The sequence below is a fragment of the Capricornis sumatraensis genome, chromosome X (genome assembly GCF_032405125.1).
Source record: "Capricornis sumatraensis isolate serow.1 chromosome X, serow.2, whole genome shotgun sequence".
Taxonomy (NCBI): Eukaryota; Metazoa; Chordata; class Mammalia; order Artiodactyla; family Bovidae; genus Capricornis; species Capricornis sumatraensis.
Window position 1 is genome coordinate 42,527,629 of NC_091092.1, and position 16,461 is coordinate 42,544,089.

Genomic DNA, 16,461 nt, shown 5'->3' on the forward strand with positions numbered 1-16,461 from the left:
TTAAGAAAGTAGAGGATGTTCATGGATACCTTAGAGCTGTGTGGAAGACAGTTTGACAATATGTATCAAAATCATTAAACAAATGAAAAACTTTTGATCCAAGAACTCCATTTCTAGGAATGTACCGGATGTACCGGAGTGAGACATCAGAGAAGTATATAAAGATATGCGTGAGGATGCTAATCTCAACACTGTTTATGACTGTGGAAACTTTGAAACCATCCAAATATCCTTCAGTTAATGATTGGCCTGCCATAAGGAGTCATACACAGTACTACTGATCACAAAGAATCAATATGGAAGGATAAGCAAAATATATCATTATGTTTAAAAACAACTGTCAAGGCAGTATGTTAGTATGATTTCACTTTTGTTTTACTATTGGTGTGTGAAATATATGTGTGTGTGTGTGTGTGTGTGTGTGTGTGTGTGTGCGTGTGTGTGCTTCGTTTATTAAAATTGACTAAAACATATACCAAGCTGTTAATAGTCTTTTTTTTTTTCTGGTGGTTGTGATCCTAGAAACTTTACTTTTCTCATAATATATACTCAAGGGTCCATGATTTACAAACAATTGGTAAAAATTATATATATTAAAAATTAAGAAATTTTTTAAAGTTGCTAAGCTTCTCTGATAATTAAATAAATGCAAATTAGAAGAAGAATAAGATACAATTGTTGTCTATCATGTTGAGGAAAAAAATTCCAAGACTGACACTTAATGTTGTATAGAGCTTCCTTCTCTAAACTTTGATCAACTGCATGTATTAGGAAAACTTATTGACCTCAAACACTAAATATCTATGCTATGTGTAGGTTTTTTATAATAAAGATGGAATCATATGATTCACCCTCTTCTGCCACTTGCAAATTCATGTTTACAATGATGCTATTTCAATAAATTTTGGCATTAAAAAAACTGGAAACATTCAGAACGCCCATCAAGGGACTTGTTAAATGACTTATTGAACATTATGAGCTAATATATGTATTGGTGTAATTATCCATCTTCATGGAGAGTGAGGCAGTTTTGTGTTATTGACATGGTAAGAGCACCTTATCAACACATCACATCTGGAGGTATATACAGGAAACGTAATCTCAGTTCATGGCTGCTGGGGCGGGGTAGGGAAAGGGAAGCTAAGCAGGGAATTTGCTTTCCATTGTTCTCATTGTGCTGTTGACAAAGTCGAAAAACTTGCTTTTAGACTTTTCCCATTAGCAGAATACTACAGATATAAAGCAAAAACAAATAAGACGCTTGAATGAATAAAGCAGAATGCACACAACTTAAAGTTAAATTAGTTGGTTTGGTGTATTTGTACTAGCTTACAACTGGGGACTGAAAAAATTCCTAAAGGGATCTGAAGCGACAGGAAATGCGTTCAAGCTTCGAAGGAAAATTTCTAACGTTTGGAGCAAGTTTCACTTTGCTTCCGTTAAAATTTAAAAATGCAGAGTTAAAAAAGAACCACTGGGGTCAGGAAGCTAGGTCTCCTGGACAAACTGCCCGCCCCTCTCCGTTGCTCCTGACTCCCCCTTAACATTCCCTCTTCCCCATCCCAGGGCTCTGGATCCCTGGCGCTCTGCCTGATCCCGCCCCACGTGGCCCCGAGGCAACCTAGGAGGGCGGCCCGGCAGGACACCAGTGACCGCTGCGGCCGGAGCACAGCCAGAGGAGGAGGGAGCACAGCCAGAGGAGGAGGGAGCACAGCCAGAGGAGGAGGGATCCCGCAGTGCAGCGCAATTAGCAACTGCTGCCGCGCAATCCACCTACCGTGCTGATTCCCCCCGCGAGCGTCCTTCTGTCCGCTGAACCAGCGAGAAGCACCTGGCTCTGGGAGCTGTATCTGGGGCCACAGCAAACCGATGGCAGCAACAGCGGCCCTGTTGGGCGTAGCAGTGCGGCTGTCGCGCTCAGCCACGACCCGCGGCTCATATGGCGCCTTCTGCAAGGGGCTCACGCGCACGCTGATCACCTTCTTCGACCTGGCCTGGCGTCTGCGCATGAACTTCCCCTACTTCTACATAGTGGCTTCGGTGATTCTCAACGTCCGCCTGCAGGTACATATTTAGAGCAACTAACTTTGTGGCAGTCGGGAGGCCCAGCAGGATGGCTGACCTCCACCCACTGGCTCACCCGCCCTAGGGCACAGTGACCAGCTTGCCTGGCGCACACACACTTGCTGACCTGTCCTGCTATCGCCCCATCTTTTCATATAAACGGGCAGCTAGAAATCATTATTTGCGGAAAGCCTGCAATATAACCAGGAAACTCTAAAATAAACGAGAAGCTGAATCTCAAGGAAGGAACAGAACTTAAAAATCTGAAAATCCTCAGAAATATTTAAGTTCTTCCATACATAAAGGGCTTCCCTCGTGGCTCAGCTGGTAAAGAATCAAATGAGCACGCACATTGGGAAATGACAACGAGCACAGGATGCCCTAAAGGAGAAAAGAGGAAAAGTTACCAACGACTTAAATAAGCTGCACAAGAATGGTCTGCAAATCTTCCAAATTTGAAAAAGAAGTGAAAGGACTTCCAACTGGATGGAATCAATTCTAGGCAATAGATGGATGGAGTTAGAAGCTGGAGGAACCTGATCACATGATCTGGAAGGCATACTTTTCTTCATCTCCCAAAGAAAAAAAAACAGAACCTTTAAGGAAAAACATACATTTCAAACTGTACAAGGAGAACATGCTTCAAATATGAAGCAACCTGTTTTCAAGCGTTGCGGGCAGTGTGAGAAAGGGAATCAGAACACTGGCATACGTGGATCAAGACTCTGCAATCACAGAAAATCCAATCATAGCTTCAACATCCCTATTCAATGAACAGTGTTTAAATAACCATTACAGTGGAAATATTAGTTATGCTTTTTTGTTTTTAGAGTAAATCTCTAGACAAAGCAGGGAAGACTTAATTATGGTCATAGAACAGAATGGGAATGGTAATCAACTTTGACAAGTACAGGCAACAAGTTGCCAACCAGAGGGGAGGAAAGGGAATAGTGGTGTTATTCTTCTAAACTAGCAAGTCTCTAGGTGAAAGAATAAGGCAAATTTAGGGGTTAAATTTTTAAACTGAAGGAGTTAATCAACAGGAAACTTAAAAATAGTGATACAATGGTAGGAAGTGGGGAAGGAAAAGCCAGGAGACAGCAGGAAGGCAGCAGAAAATGTCTCAATTCATCAAAGTTAAAAAATAGTAAGAAAAGCATATTACTAGGAAAAATGGAGTTAACCTCTAAACAGACATGTAAAGTTTTTGCCTCTGGAATGGGAAAGTAAAAGTTAAGAAGGGTAGGCGGGGATTCACTGCTTTTCATTATATGTTCTTTTGTATTGGTTGATTTTTTTATTATCCTTTTTATGCATGTATTATCTTGATTAAATATTAAAACTTATTAAAAGTGAATTTACTGCAGTTGGAAGGAAATTTGGGGGAAGGGGGTTGGGGAGTGGCCCATGAGTCCAGGTAGGTTCTGCCTTCCTATCTTTCTGCAACAATTTCCTAAACTGTTCCCGAATGAGCACATGAAATATGATTTCCTTGCTTTCTAAGTACACCATAAGACCATAAGGAAATGCCTGATGACGTGATCAGCAATCTTCAGATAGCCCAGAGCTTCCTTACGCTATGAAACTTCTCATGAGCTAATCTCTGCAATGTCATGGTTAATGCAAAAACAAAACAAAAATGTGATTTAATTTTTCAAAACTGAAAAATTGGGCAAGTACCCATGATGTTTAGACAAGGTTCTCACATTTTAGTATTGATCATAATAGCGGGGGGGGGGGGGAGGGAAATAAGCTAAATGTGCAACAGAAGCTGGGCTAAATAGAAATAGTCTATCAATGGAATGGAGTAGTATGTGCATGCTTAGTTGCTCAGTTCTGCCCTACTCTTTGTGACCCCAGGCTCCTCTGTCTGTGGCATCTTCCAGGCAGGAATACTGGAGTGGGTTGCCATTACTGAGCCAGAGAGAAATATATATTATATAGCATACACTCTTCTTAATTATAGAGAAATAATACTTGGAAACACTATTGCACATTTACTATAACCATGTAATATCCCAAGCACTTTGTAATCATCATTTCATTTAATCCTCACAACTCAGAGATATGTGACTATCATGACCCCTGATTTGCAGGAGAGGAGACAAACACGGAGAAGGATAGTGGCAGAGTGATGAAATATTGCCAACAATATTATTCTTCCTACTAATGTGAGACATTCATAGCTATGATTTGTTTTTTCTTTGCGTTACTCTGCACTCCCAATGCAGAGGGCCCCAGGTTTGATCTTTGGTCAGGGAATTAGATCCCATATGCCATAAATAAGACCTGGCACAGCCAAATAAATAATAAAATAAATATTAAAAAACTTTAGTGTAAAATTCACTATCCAAGTGGATGGCATGGATGCTAGGATTTGGGGAACACAGGGTTAGACACCCCATTCTTACACCCTTGGGTTAGCACTCCCAAGTACGTGTACCACTGCACATGAATGGAGGGTCAGGTGTAACTCAGAGTCACTCAGGATTTGAATTTTAACCAAAGAAATTAAGTTTGATGAGATATTAAATCCATTCTTGCAACAATACTCAAAAGCAAAATAGCTTTAATGTGGAAACTGTAACTGTAATTAAATGCAATTAATTAAACTGTAATTAAATGTCACTTTCTCCTCAGAAAACAGTTTTTGCCCACTAACAGAGAAACATCAAATATACACAGTTCTAAACAGTTGCAGTTTAAAATTTTTTAACTTGCATAGATTATGTACAGATTTTTAGTTTCAGGGTTCACTTTTCAAATCATTTCCCCTAATTCACTGCAGGTATAATTTCTCTTCATCTGACAGACCAAAAAAAAAAAAAAAGACAGCTAGTGAAACCACAGCATCCTCAGGTTCATTAACCTGCTCAATTCCATGACCATCTGACTTTCATGAGCCAAATATTCCTGGCAACTTTTGGCATAGACTTAATCGTCGAGTGAGATGCAGTTCTCTTGAGCACTGCTAACACTATCCTAGAGCAACAGAAAATGTCCTTTAATTCAGGCTTTCCTAAACATGCAATTCTCTGAAAGCACCAGATGGGAGGGAACGCCTCTCTCACATATAAGATGAAAAGAATTCCTTTTCTTTCTTTTAAATTGAAGTATAGTTGATTTCCAGTGTTTCAGGTGTACATCAAAGTGATTCAGTTATGCATACAAATATATAAAGACTTCCCTGGCGGCCCAGTGGTTAAGACCCAGTGCTTTCACTGCCATGGACACAGATTCAATCCTTGGTCAGGGAACTAAGATCCCACAAGCTGCATAGTGTAGCCAAAAAAATATATATATATATATATATGACATATGTCTGGAGAAAACTCTTAATTCAAAAAGATACATGACTTCAATATTCATAGCAGCATTATTTACAACATATATATACATATATATAGGCTTCCCCAGTGGCTCAGTGGTAAAGAATCTGCCTGCAATGCAGGAGATGGGAGTTCAATCCTTGGGTCGGGAAGATCCATGGCCCCTGGAGGAAGGCATGGCAACCCACTCCAGTATTCTTGCCTGGAGAATCCCATGGACAGAGGAGCCTGGTGGGCTTACAGTCCATAGGGTCACATGGAGTCAGACATGACTGAAGTGACTTAGCAGGTAGGCAGGCAGGCATATATGTGTGTGAGTATATATATATTTGTTTTCAAATTCTTTTCCATTATATGTTATTACAAGATACTGAGTACAGTTCCCTGTGCTATACAGTAGGACATTGTTGTTTGTTTCATATATAGTAGTTTGCATCTGTTAATCCCAAACTCCTAATTTCTCTTTCTCCCACCCCCTCTATCCCCTTTGGTAACCATAAGTTTGTTTTCTATGTCTGTGAGTGTATTTCTGTTTTGTAAATAAGTTGATTTGCATTATTATTTTTTAGATTCCACATATAAATGATATCTGTCTTTCCCTGTCTGACTTATTTCACTTAGTATGGTATTCTCTAAGTCCATCCATGTTGCTGCAAATAGCATTATTTCACTCTTTTTTATGGTTGAGTAGTATCCTATTGTCTATATAGACCACATCTTTTTTATCCATTCATCTGTCAGGGGACACTTAGGTTGCTTCCATGTCTTAACTATTGCAAATAGTGCTGCTGTGCACATTGGGGTGCATGTATATTTTCAGATTGAGAGTTTTTGCATTCCTATATACTAACAATGAAAAAACAGAAAGAGAAATTCAAGAAAAAAATCCCACTCACCATTGCAACAAAAAGAGTAAAATACTTGGGAATAAATTTACCTAAAGAAACAAAAAACCTATATACAGAAAACTATAAAACACTGATGAAAGAAATCAAAGATGACACAAATAGATGGAGAAATAGATGGAGAAATAGTCTGTGGATTGGAAGAAACAATAGAGTGAAAATGAGTATACTACCCAAAGCACTCAATATGCCAGCAAATTTGGAAAACTCAGCAGTGGCCACAGGACTGGAAAAGCTCAGTTTTCATTCCAATTCCAAAGAAAGGCAATGCCAAAGAATGCTCAAACTACCGCACAATTGCACTCATCTCACACGCTAGTAAAGTAATGCTTAAAATTCTCCAAGCCAGGCTTCAGCAACACGTGAACCGTGAACTCCCTGACGTTCAAGCTGGTTTTAGAAAAGGCAGAGGAACCAGAGATCAAATTGCCAACATCCGCTGGATCATGGAAAAAGCAAGAGAGTTCCAGAAAAACATCTATTTCTGCTTTATTGACTATGAAAAAGCCTTTGACTGTGTGGATCACAATAAACTGTGGAAAATTCTGAAAAAGATGGGAATACCAGACCACCTAATCTGCCTCTTGAGAAATCTGTATGCAGGTCAGGAAGCAACAGTTAGAACTGGACAGGGAACAACAGACTGGTTCCAAATAGGAAAAGGAGTACGTCAAGGCTGTATATTGTCACGCTGCTTATTTAACTTCTATGCAGAGTGCATCATGTGAAACGCTGGACTGGAAGAAGCACAAGCTGGAATCAAGATTGCCAGGAGAAATATCAATAACCTCAGATATGCAGATGACACCACCCTTATGGCAGAAAGTGAAGAGGAGATAAAAAGCCTCTTGATGAAAGTGAAAGAGGAGAGTGAAAAAGTTGGCTTAAAGCTCAACATTCAGAAAACTAAGATCATGGCATCTGGTCCCATCACTTCATGGGAAATAGATGGGGAAACAGTGGAAACAGTGTCAGAGTTTATTTTGGGGGTCTCCAAAATCACTGCAGATGGTGACTGCAGCCATGAAATTAAAAGACACTTACTCCTTGGAAGGAAAGTTATGACCAACCTAGATAGTATATTCAAAAGCAGAGACAGTACTTTGCCAACTAAGGTCCGTCTAGTCAAAGCTTTGGTTTTTCCTGTGGTCATGTATGGATGTGAGAGTTGGACTGTGAAGAAGGCTGAGCGCCGAAGAATTGATGCTTTTGAACTGTGGTGTTGGAGAAGACTCTAGAGAGTCCCTTGGACTGCAAGGAGATCCAACCAGTGCATTCTGAAGGAGATCAGCCCTGGGATTTCTTTGGAAGGAATGATGCTAAAGCTGAAACTCCAGTACTTTGGCCACCTCATGTGAAGAGTTGACTCATTGGAAAAGACTCTGATGCTGAGAGGGATTGGGGGCAGGAGGAGAGAGGGACGACCAAGGATGAGATGGCTGGATGGCATCACGGATTCGATGGACGTGAGTCTGAGTGAACTCTGGGAAATGGTGATGGACAGGGAGGCCTGGCGTGCTGCGATTCATGGGGTCGCAAAGAGTCGGACATGACTGAGTGACTGAACTGAACTGAACCCAAAGCAATCTATGGATTCAATGCAATCCCTATCAAGCTACCAGTGGTATTTTTCACAGAACTAGAACAAATAATTTCACAATTTACATGGAAACACAAAATACCTCGAATCTTGAAAAAGAAGAATGGAACTGGAATAATCAACCTTCCTGACTTCAGACTATACTACAAAGTTACAGTCATCAAGACAGTATGGTACTGGCACAAAGACAGAAATACAGATCAATGGAACAAAATAGAAAGCCCAGAGATAAATCCACACACCTATGGACACCTCATATTTGACAAAGGAGGCAAAAATATACAATGGAGGAAAGACAGTCTCTTTAACAAGTGGTGTTGGGAAAACTGGTCAACCACGTGTAAAAGAATGAAACTAGAACACTTTCTAACACACAAAAATAAACTCAAAATGGATTAAAGATCTAAATGTAAGACCAGAAACTATAAAACTCTTAGAGGAAAACATAGGCAGAACACACTGACATAAATCATAGCAAGATCCTCTATTACCCACCTCCCAGAGTAATGGAAATAAAAACAAAAATAAACAAATGGGAACTAATTAAAACTTAAAAGCTTTTGCACAATGAAGGAAACTATAAGCAAGGTGAAAAGGAATCCTTCAGAATGGGAGAAAATAAGAGCAAATGAAACAACTGACAAAGAATTAATCTCCAAAATATACAAGCAGCTCATGCAGGTCAATACCAGAAAAACGAACAACCCAATCAAAAAGTGGGCAGAAGAACTAAACAGACATTTCTCCAAAGAATACATACAGACGGCTAATAAACACATGAAAAGATGCTCTACACCACTTCTTATCAGAGAAATGCAAATCAAAACCACAATGAGGTATCATCTCACGCCAGTCAGAATGGCCACCATCAAAAAGTCTACACACAATAAATGCTAGATATATCTTCAGATATATGCCCAAGATTCCTGGGATTCCTGGATCATATGGTAGCCCTATTTCTAGTTTTATAAAGAACCTCCATACTGTTTCCCAAAGTGCCTGTGCCAATTTACATTCCCACCAACAGTGCAGAAGGGTTTCTTTTTCTCCATACCTTCTCCAGCACTTGTTATTTGTAGACTTTTTGATGACAACCATTCTGACTAGTGAAAAAAATTCCTTTTCTACCTTGACTCTATCAATTCCCCCTTCCTTTCCCCAAGGTCCTCTCCAGGTAGGACCAAACTTCTGACTTCACAGGCACAGATGATTTCCTTGGGCAGGACTACAGCCTGCACTTTCCATTGTGACCCTTGACCCCCTTTCTTGAACGCAGTCCCATGACTGCCTTCAGACTGGTTCTGGTCACCTGAATGATTACTGGTGATGACTCCCTTCTCCGGCGACTCAGAGAGACTATCTTTAGAATCCTGGGCCCCAGGATAGGTGTGGGCGTGGTCAGAGAGTGAGAAACAGTCTGTCTTTTAAGACATGTTACCCTAAGTCCAGACCTTGGGTAGTGTTACTGAAAATCTAAGAACTTTGCTTCAAATCCTTCCCAAAGGATGCTTGGGAAGCTAGAAGTCAAGTTCATAAGCTAAATTTTGTTGAACCAAAGAATCTGAGTAATTCTGGGTAAGGTAACCAAAGTTTTAAAAGGTGGAGGCCTTTAAAAGAACAAGCAAGAGTCCTTTGGGTGTCCAATTTGGGGATCCTTTGCTGGGTACTGCTGTCCTTCCATCATTTGTATTTCTATACCAAGCACTCCTATGGTCTGAAGAAGCGAATCCCTGTGATTTTCAGCAGTTCCCTAAAGGAGTAAATGTTAGGTAGACAGAAACGTAATATAGGGGACTTCCCTGATGGTCCAATGGCTAAGATTCTGTGCTCCCAATGCAGCAGACTCAGGTTCAATCCCTGGTCAGGGAACTAGATCCCGCATGTCTCAACTAAGACCCATGCAGCCAAATAAATAAATATTTTTTTTAAATAAAAGTAATATAGATGGTAACTACCTTCTACTCCTACCTTGTACAAACACCCTTCTTCCATTCATACCATTCCAAACATGGCTCCCTCCTGGCATACTTTAATTACTCCACATACCACCAAGAACTAACGAGAGAGAAACAACACATACAAACATTTCCAGCTATCACAGTCAAAAGTGAGGTTATGGGGCGTCTGTTTACAGTTCAGGTTTTCTCCACAATCTCTTCTTTCTCTAGAACCACATTATCCCAACTTATTGTTGTTATTCTACAGTTCCATGACCTAAATGGTGAATTCACTCCCACTCTATCCTATTTGAAGAGTTTACTCTGGCTTAGAGGGTAAAGCATCTGCCTGCAATGCAGGAGACCCAGGTTCGACCCCTGGATCGGGAAGATCCCCTGGAGAAGGAAATGGCACCCCACTCCAGTATTCTTGCCTGGAAAATCCCATGGACAGAGGAGCCCGGTAGGCTACAGTCCATGGGGCCGCAAAGGGTCGGACACGACTGAGCGACTTCACTTCACTTCACTACCCTATTTACAATACTAAAGAAGAAGTGAGAGAGTTTTTAAAAAACAAAATCAGCCGGGCAACACAGGTAGAGAGTAAGCCCTTGTGTCTGCACATAGCCACAAGGTGGTCCTGTTATTTATTTATAACTTCTCTGTTAATTTCATTGTCCTTTTGCCTTACCTACTGGGGGGGTGGGGTGGGGCACAGTTTCATTCCTGAGGAGTCTGAGCTTTGGTGGGCTTCTTAGGGATGCAGTACTCTGGCGTGTAACCCCTCAGCACAGTCATATAAGAAGAGACCTTAGGGGATCCAAGTCTCATTTGTATTCCTCCCTGTTCTCATTCTAAAGAATGAACACCATAACCACCTGTTTTGAGTGGCTCCAGGAACTAAGAGTGAACTTCACATTTTGTGGAACCATTGTTTTGTTGCATACTAGATATGCTTCTTCTAGGGAATGAGAACTTCTAAATCAGCAGAGATCAGACTTGCAGGGACAAGTACAACTGTTGCAGATAGGTCAGATTTATTTATGAGAGACACCGACACCACCTTTGTTTCTGCCCCTCTGTTCTGAAACTTGCAAATCTTGGCAATGGGAGAAACAGCACCATAAATGGGTTCCAGGTTCATAGTGGATATTACCTCCTAGCAGCCTGAGCTACAATTCTCCTTGCCACATGCTCCACAGAGCAAGCATACTGATTCACCCTAAACGTTTTGGGCACCACAGGATCTGCTACATGATAAGAGCCAAGAGGCTGACCTACTAGCATGGAGAGCCTGTTTTAGCTGTGGATCCACATTAGCCTGGGTGTGGTAGGAATAACAAGTGCTTTTTGAAGTCTTGGATGGTGGCCCAAATCTCTGAAATTCCCATAAGGATAAGCTACCCCATTTTACTTCCTCTATTGATAAGGAGGGTGATTCGCTCCTTCTGAACCTCATAGCTCTTTCTCCAGTGCCCAGGGAGCATGGGGCAGTAGACAGGAGATGAGAGTCTGTCTCTGTCTGGAAATTTCTGAAGTCAGGAGGTTTCCTGGAGCAGTCTATTCCAGCAGGGTGAGCAGAGACCAACATGTGGTGGATTACGGAAGAAAAGGATGGAGACAAACTTCCACACCCAGTCTTAACTCTGCATCCCTCAGAAGGTGCAGAAGATGATTTCAGTGTTTTCAGAGATACAACCAGTTGGAGCACAGAGGTTAGAGGAAGCAACAGAACGGTAGGATAGCCCTGACACTTACCAGCCATATAGAAATAGATGACCATTCATCACCACATTTATCCTCACAGCAATGTTTATGTGGGAGACACTTACAGCCTGGCTTAAAAAAAGCTCTCAATAAATGGAAAAATATATATATATGCACACTCTTCTCAAGTCTTCCCCAGGCCCCAAATCCCTTCGTCTCCTATAAAACACAAAGCATGTCAGTTGATTAATTAATTAATACCTGTCAATCCTGTATTAGGAGTACAGATGAGAAGAAGACCCACTCCCCCATATCCAAATCTCACCATGTTTCTCTCCTTGCTGCTAACTTGGGCTTGCATAGCTAAGTCGGGTAGCTCACATCTTAATGGATAAGTCATTCTTTAACATAGTGAAATGAAGTCGCTCAGTCGTGTCCGACTCTTGGTGACTCCATGGACTGTAGCCTATCAGGCTCCTCCATCCATGGGATTTTCCAGGCAAGAGTGCTGGAGTGGATTGCCATTTCCTTCTCCAGCGGATCTTCCTGACCCAGGAATCGAACCCGGGTCTCCCACATTGCAGGCAGACACTTTACCGTCTGAGCCACCAGCGGTAGGTAATAATACTGAGATAAAGAGGTAAATTTCAGCTCTGATGAGAGAACAGAGAACTTTCTTTGACATCTGCATCCTGAGGAAGTCCTTGGGCAGGAGGTGACACTTTGCAGCTTTGGGGGACCCCTAGACCTAGATGGCAAGATGTGAGCTGTGGATACCCACAGCCTATAAAATCTTTATGAATAATCGGGGAGAGACCCGAGCCCACCCACCCAGTGGGCACATCTTCAATCAGGACAGACTGTGACAGTCTTGCTTTCTTTTCCCCAGGAGGATGATTTCAATGAGGACAAGGTTTTAATGACCACCCTCTGCCCTCCCTGCCTCGGCCACTGCACGCCCAACTTGCACCGCCTCACTCCAAGGCTGTGTGAGCCTTGTGCCTGCACAAGCCTGCCAGGTCTCATGGCCATGTGGAATAGGGTGTGCCTGTGGATGTCGGCACAGTAGGCAAGGTCGACGGCTTTGCCCAAGAAGCAGTTCAGGCAGCCATCAACCCCATGTTGGACCAGGTCAACACCTGCCTGGACCACGTGGAGGAGAGGAATGACCACCTCCCTGGCCGCCTCCAGGAGTGCTTGAATCTAGCTGGCAGACACATCTTGAGTTCCAGCAGCCACTCAGGGAGGCCCCAAGTGATTGGCAGCCCCTAGTGGAGCCCTCCAAGGGCCCTGGGGCCAGGCCTCAACACTGCCTGCCTGAGCCCTCACCACCTGGCTTAGGGCAGCCTGCAGATGTCCTGGGGGATCTGTTTGCCTGGGCCATCCTTCTGGTATTTCCCTTAGTGGGCCTGGCATACCCCCACCTCCTGGCATCCCCACCTAGCGTCAGGTGTGGGCCTGTGACCCACTCAACTTGCCTGCCTGCCCAACTCCTGGATGCTGCTCACTCTGCCCAGGCCTTGAGTGTTCACAATGAAGTAGTCTCCAACAGTGTGTGCACACTCACACACACATACACACATAAAGGTCCTTAATATTCTCGAGTTTATATAATATGGGCAAACCTCATACAAAAGAAGGGGTTAGGCTTGGTTTGGTGGATTCTAAATGGAGGCCAAAATGTCCCTTTTGAGAGGGTCCTTAAAATCACGGCAGATGGTGACTGCAGCCATGAAATTATAAGACGCTTACTCCTTGGAAGGAAAGTTATGACCAACCTAGATAGTATATTCAAAAGCAGAGACAGTACTTTGCTGACTAAGGCCCGTCTAGTCAAGGCTATGGTTTTTCCTGTGGTCATGTATGGATGTGAGAGTTGGACTGTGAAGAAGGCTGAGCGCTGAAGAATTGATGCTTTTGAACTGTGGTGTTGGAGAAGACTCTTGAGAGTCCCTTGGACTGCAAGGAGATCCAACCAGTGCATTCTGAAGGAGATCAGCCCTGGGATTTCTTTGGAAGGAATGATGCTAAAGCTGAAACTCCAGTACTTTGGCCACCTCATGAGAAGAGTTGACTCATTGGAAAAGACTCTGATGCTGGGAGGGATTGGGGGCAGGAGGAGAGGGGGACAACCAAGGATGAGATGGCTGGATGGCATCACCGACTTGATGGACGTGAATCTGAGTGAACTCTGGGAGATGGTGATGGACAGGGAGGCCTGGCGTGCTGCAATTCATGGGGTCGCAAAGAGTCGGACGCGACTGAGCGACTGAACTGAACTGAACTGAACTTGGCTCTATCAGGGGAGTTTGGATGCCTTCAGGCTTGACATCAACCACAATTACAAAAAATGCATACGCTAAGCAGTATGCAGATGTTGCCTGAGGCTAAGTGTTCCTGGGAACTGGTAGAATAATCCTAGAGGACGGGGTCAGGGTCTCCCTGAGCCTTCTGAGTTTCAACCTCCGAGAAGAACCCTTTTTCCCTAACCTCCAAAAGTACTCCCTCCATTCTGTGCTAGGTACTACTGCGGGGGTGTCCTGGATCCCTTGGCAGTAGTTTTGCCTTAAAGGCAGTTTCCAGTTAGCCTCTGGAAGGTGTGTGGCTATCCTGCTTCCCTCTGTAAGTTGCCAGGGTTAACTGGTACAGGTACTTTGGGGCGAGGCCAAGAGGAAGTTTCACAAGTGTTACAAAGGATTCACCTGACCATCCTCTAGTCTAAGGACTCTGGGTGTGAATAAATCATGCCTGGGAATTGAACGTGAGCTATTCCTTTGTTAGGCTAGTGTGGTGACTAAAATGCCAGGCACTTCTGTTGGCCAGACCTAAGAATCTTTTTGGTTATAGAAATCAAATTAGGCCCGGGTGGGTTATCTGCAGATTTCATTCACGGGACCTCCAAGGTTAATTACGCATGGCCAGAGATCTGTACATATGTTTTAGTCCACTCAGGATGCTGTAACAAAATGCCACAGACTGGGTGACTTAAATAGCTCACATTTATTTTCTCATAATTTTGGAGCCTGAAAGCCCAAGAATAACACTGCCAGCAGGACTGGTTTCTGGTGAGACCTGTCTTCCTGGCTTGCAGATGGTTCCCTTCTCTTTGTGCCTTCACATGGTCTCTCCTTTATGTGTTTGTAGAGAGAGAGAGATCTAGTGTCTCTTCCTCTTACAAGGACATTCATTCTATCAGAATAGGGCCCCACCCTGATGACTTCATTTAACCTTAATTATATCCTTAAAGGCCCCATCTCCAAATATAGTCACATTGGGAATTAGGGCTTTGACATATGAATTGGGGGGAGGGGGAGCACAATTCGATCCATAACATGTCAGATGATCCCCAGATGTATGTTATATCTTCTTTGCTACTGATGTTAACTGTCACCACCTAAACTCATCTATGCCTGGCCCTCTCCAATATGGTACAAATCAGAGAGCCCATTTCAATGGCATCTACTTAATGGCAAACTCAGTCTCAGCAGCAGTGCTTTTGCAAGCTTTTGATGCTTCCCTCACCCACTAATTTCTCAAGGTAAGGGTTACAGGAAAGATGCTTTAATTTCTTTGGAGGGCAAAGTTAGCAGTGAATGGGTAGACCCTCTTAAGATTCAATACAGTACTCTCATGTTCAGAAGTTTTGAATTCCCCCCCCACTACATTATGCCAGTAGCCTTCAAACCACTCAATACCATATGTAACAGGCTAGCATCTGGTCCAGGTTTGCATTAGACAACCCAGAAAACAGAATCACAGCCTGCTGCCTGAGCTCACCACTATAAATAAAATTCATGAATGCCTACCACTCTTTCCATTTCACTCTATTCCTTAAATGACACTGCATCTCACTTGCCATCCCTGGATAATATACCTTTAGTCAATCTAGAAGGATGACAGCATCTTTGGACGGTAAATAATATTACCATCTCCATGAGGGGGCCCCTTTCCCTCTGCACATAAATATATAGGGCCCATGGGATAGAATAAATGGACAGCAATTATTGAATCATATCACGAAAATGACCGTTTAATACTTCTCATTAGGAATGACTTCATCTTTGCACCATAGCATTTTATCTTTCCAACTTGGGGACAAAAGAGAGTTAATAAACAGCTAATTTCAGTACTTCCTTTCCCGGAAAAAGATTAGTGCAAGCTCTTCAGGATTCTATCATTCCCCTTGTCAGCGTGTGAAAAAGAAATGGAAATATGCTTCAGTCGGGACCAGTGAGATGTGAAAAGTGTACTAGGGTGCTTCTAAGAAATGATTGTTCTCTCCTAAGAACTAAATGCACAGAGGGGTGGTCCTTTTCTTTTCCCTGTGGAAATTGTTAGATCTGGATGTGACTCCTGGGAACTGCTGTAGCCATCTTGCCAAGAGCCTGACAATGAAGCCAAATCATGGAGGATGACGGATACAAGGGAATCACAAAGAAGTGGAACTGGAGCTCTGTGTCTAGAGCCTGCTATACTTCTGGACTTCTCCCCTTCGATACTAAAAAAAGAGGGAAGCTCTTAATAAGTACGTAACAGGTATTGGAAACCCACGTATGCGGTTTCCTCTGTGTGTGTATCTCTGTGTGTGTGTGTGTGTGTATCTTGCTCAACGTAAATTATTAGAGTCACTGGGCTTCCTTGGTGGTACAGTGGATAAGAATCTGCCTATCAATGCAGAGGACACAGGTTTGATCCCTGGTCCAGGAAGATTCCACGTGCTGTGGAACAACTAAGCCCATGTGCCACAACTACCAAGCCCACATGTGGCAACTACTGAAGCCTGTGCGCCTAGAACTTGTGTTCCACAACAAGAAGCCACTGCAGTGAGAGACCCATGCACCACAACAAAGAGTAGCCCTCACTCTCTGCAACTAGAGAAAGCTCACATACAGCACAACCAAAAACTGAAGACCCAGCAC

General features: G+C 42.9%; 1 protein-coding gene across 1 annotated transcript; it reads left to right on the forward strand.

Moving 5' to 3' along the window:
* The first annotated feature begins 1,724 nt into the window (after positions 1–1,724).
* SMIM10 (small integral membrane protein 10) lies at positions 1,725–3,302 on the forward strand. Its single transcript, XM_068962579.1, has one exon. It carries the CDS (start codon positions 1,870–1,872, stop codon positions 2,074–2,076), a length of 207 nt encoding a protein of 68 aa, XP_068818680.1. The 5' UTR covers positions 1,725–1,869; the 3' UTR covers positions 2,077–3,302.
* The last annotated feature ends 13,159 nt before the right edge of the window (positions 3,303–16,461 follow it).

What these genes read in the sequence shown, in the direction of transcription:
- SMIM10 (XM_068962579.1), top strand. Translation starts at nt 1,870, where the DNA reads ATGGCAGCAACAGCGGCCCTGTTGGGCGTAGCAGTGCGGCTGTCGCGC.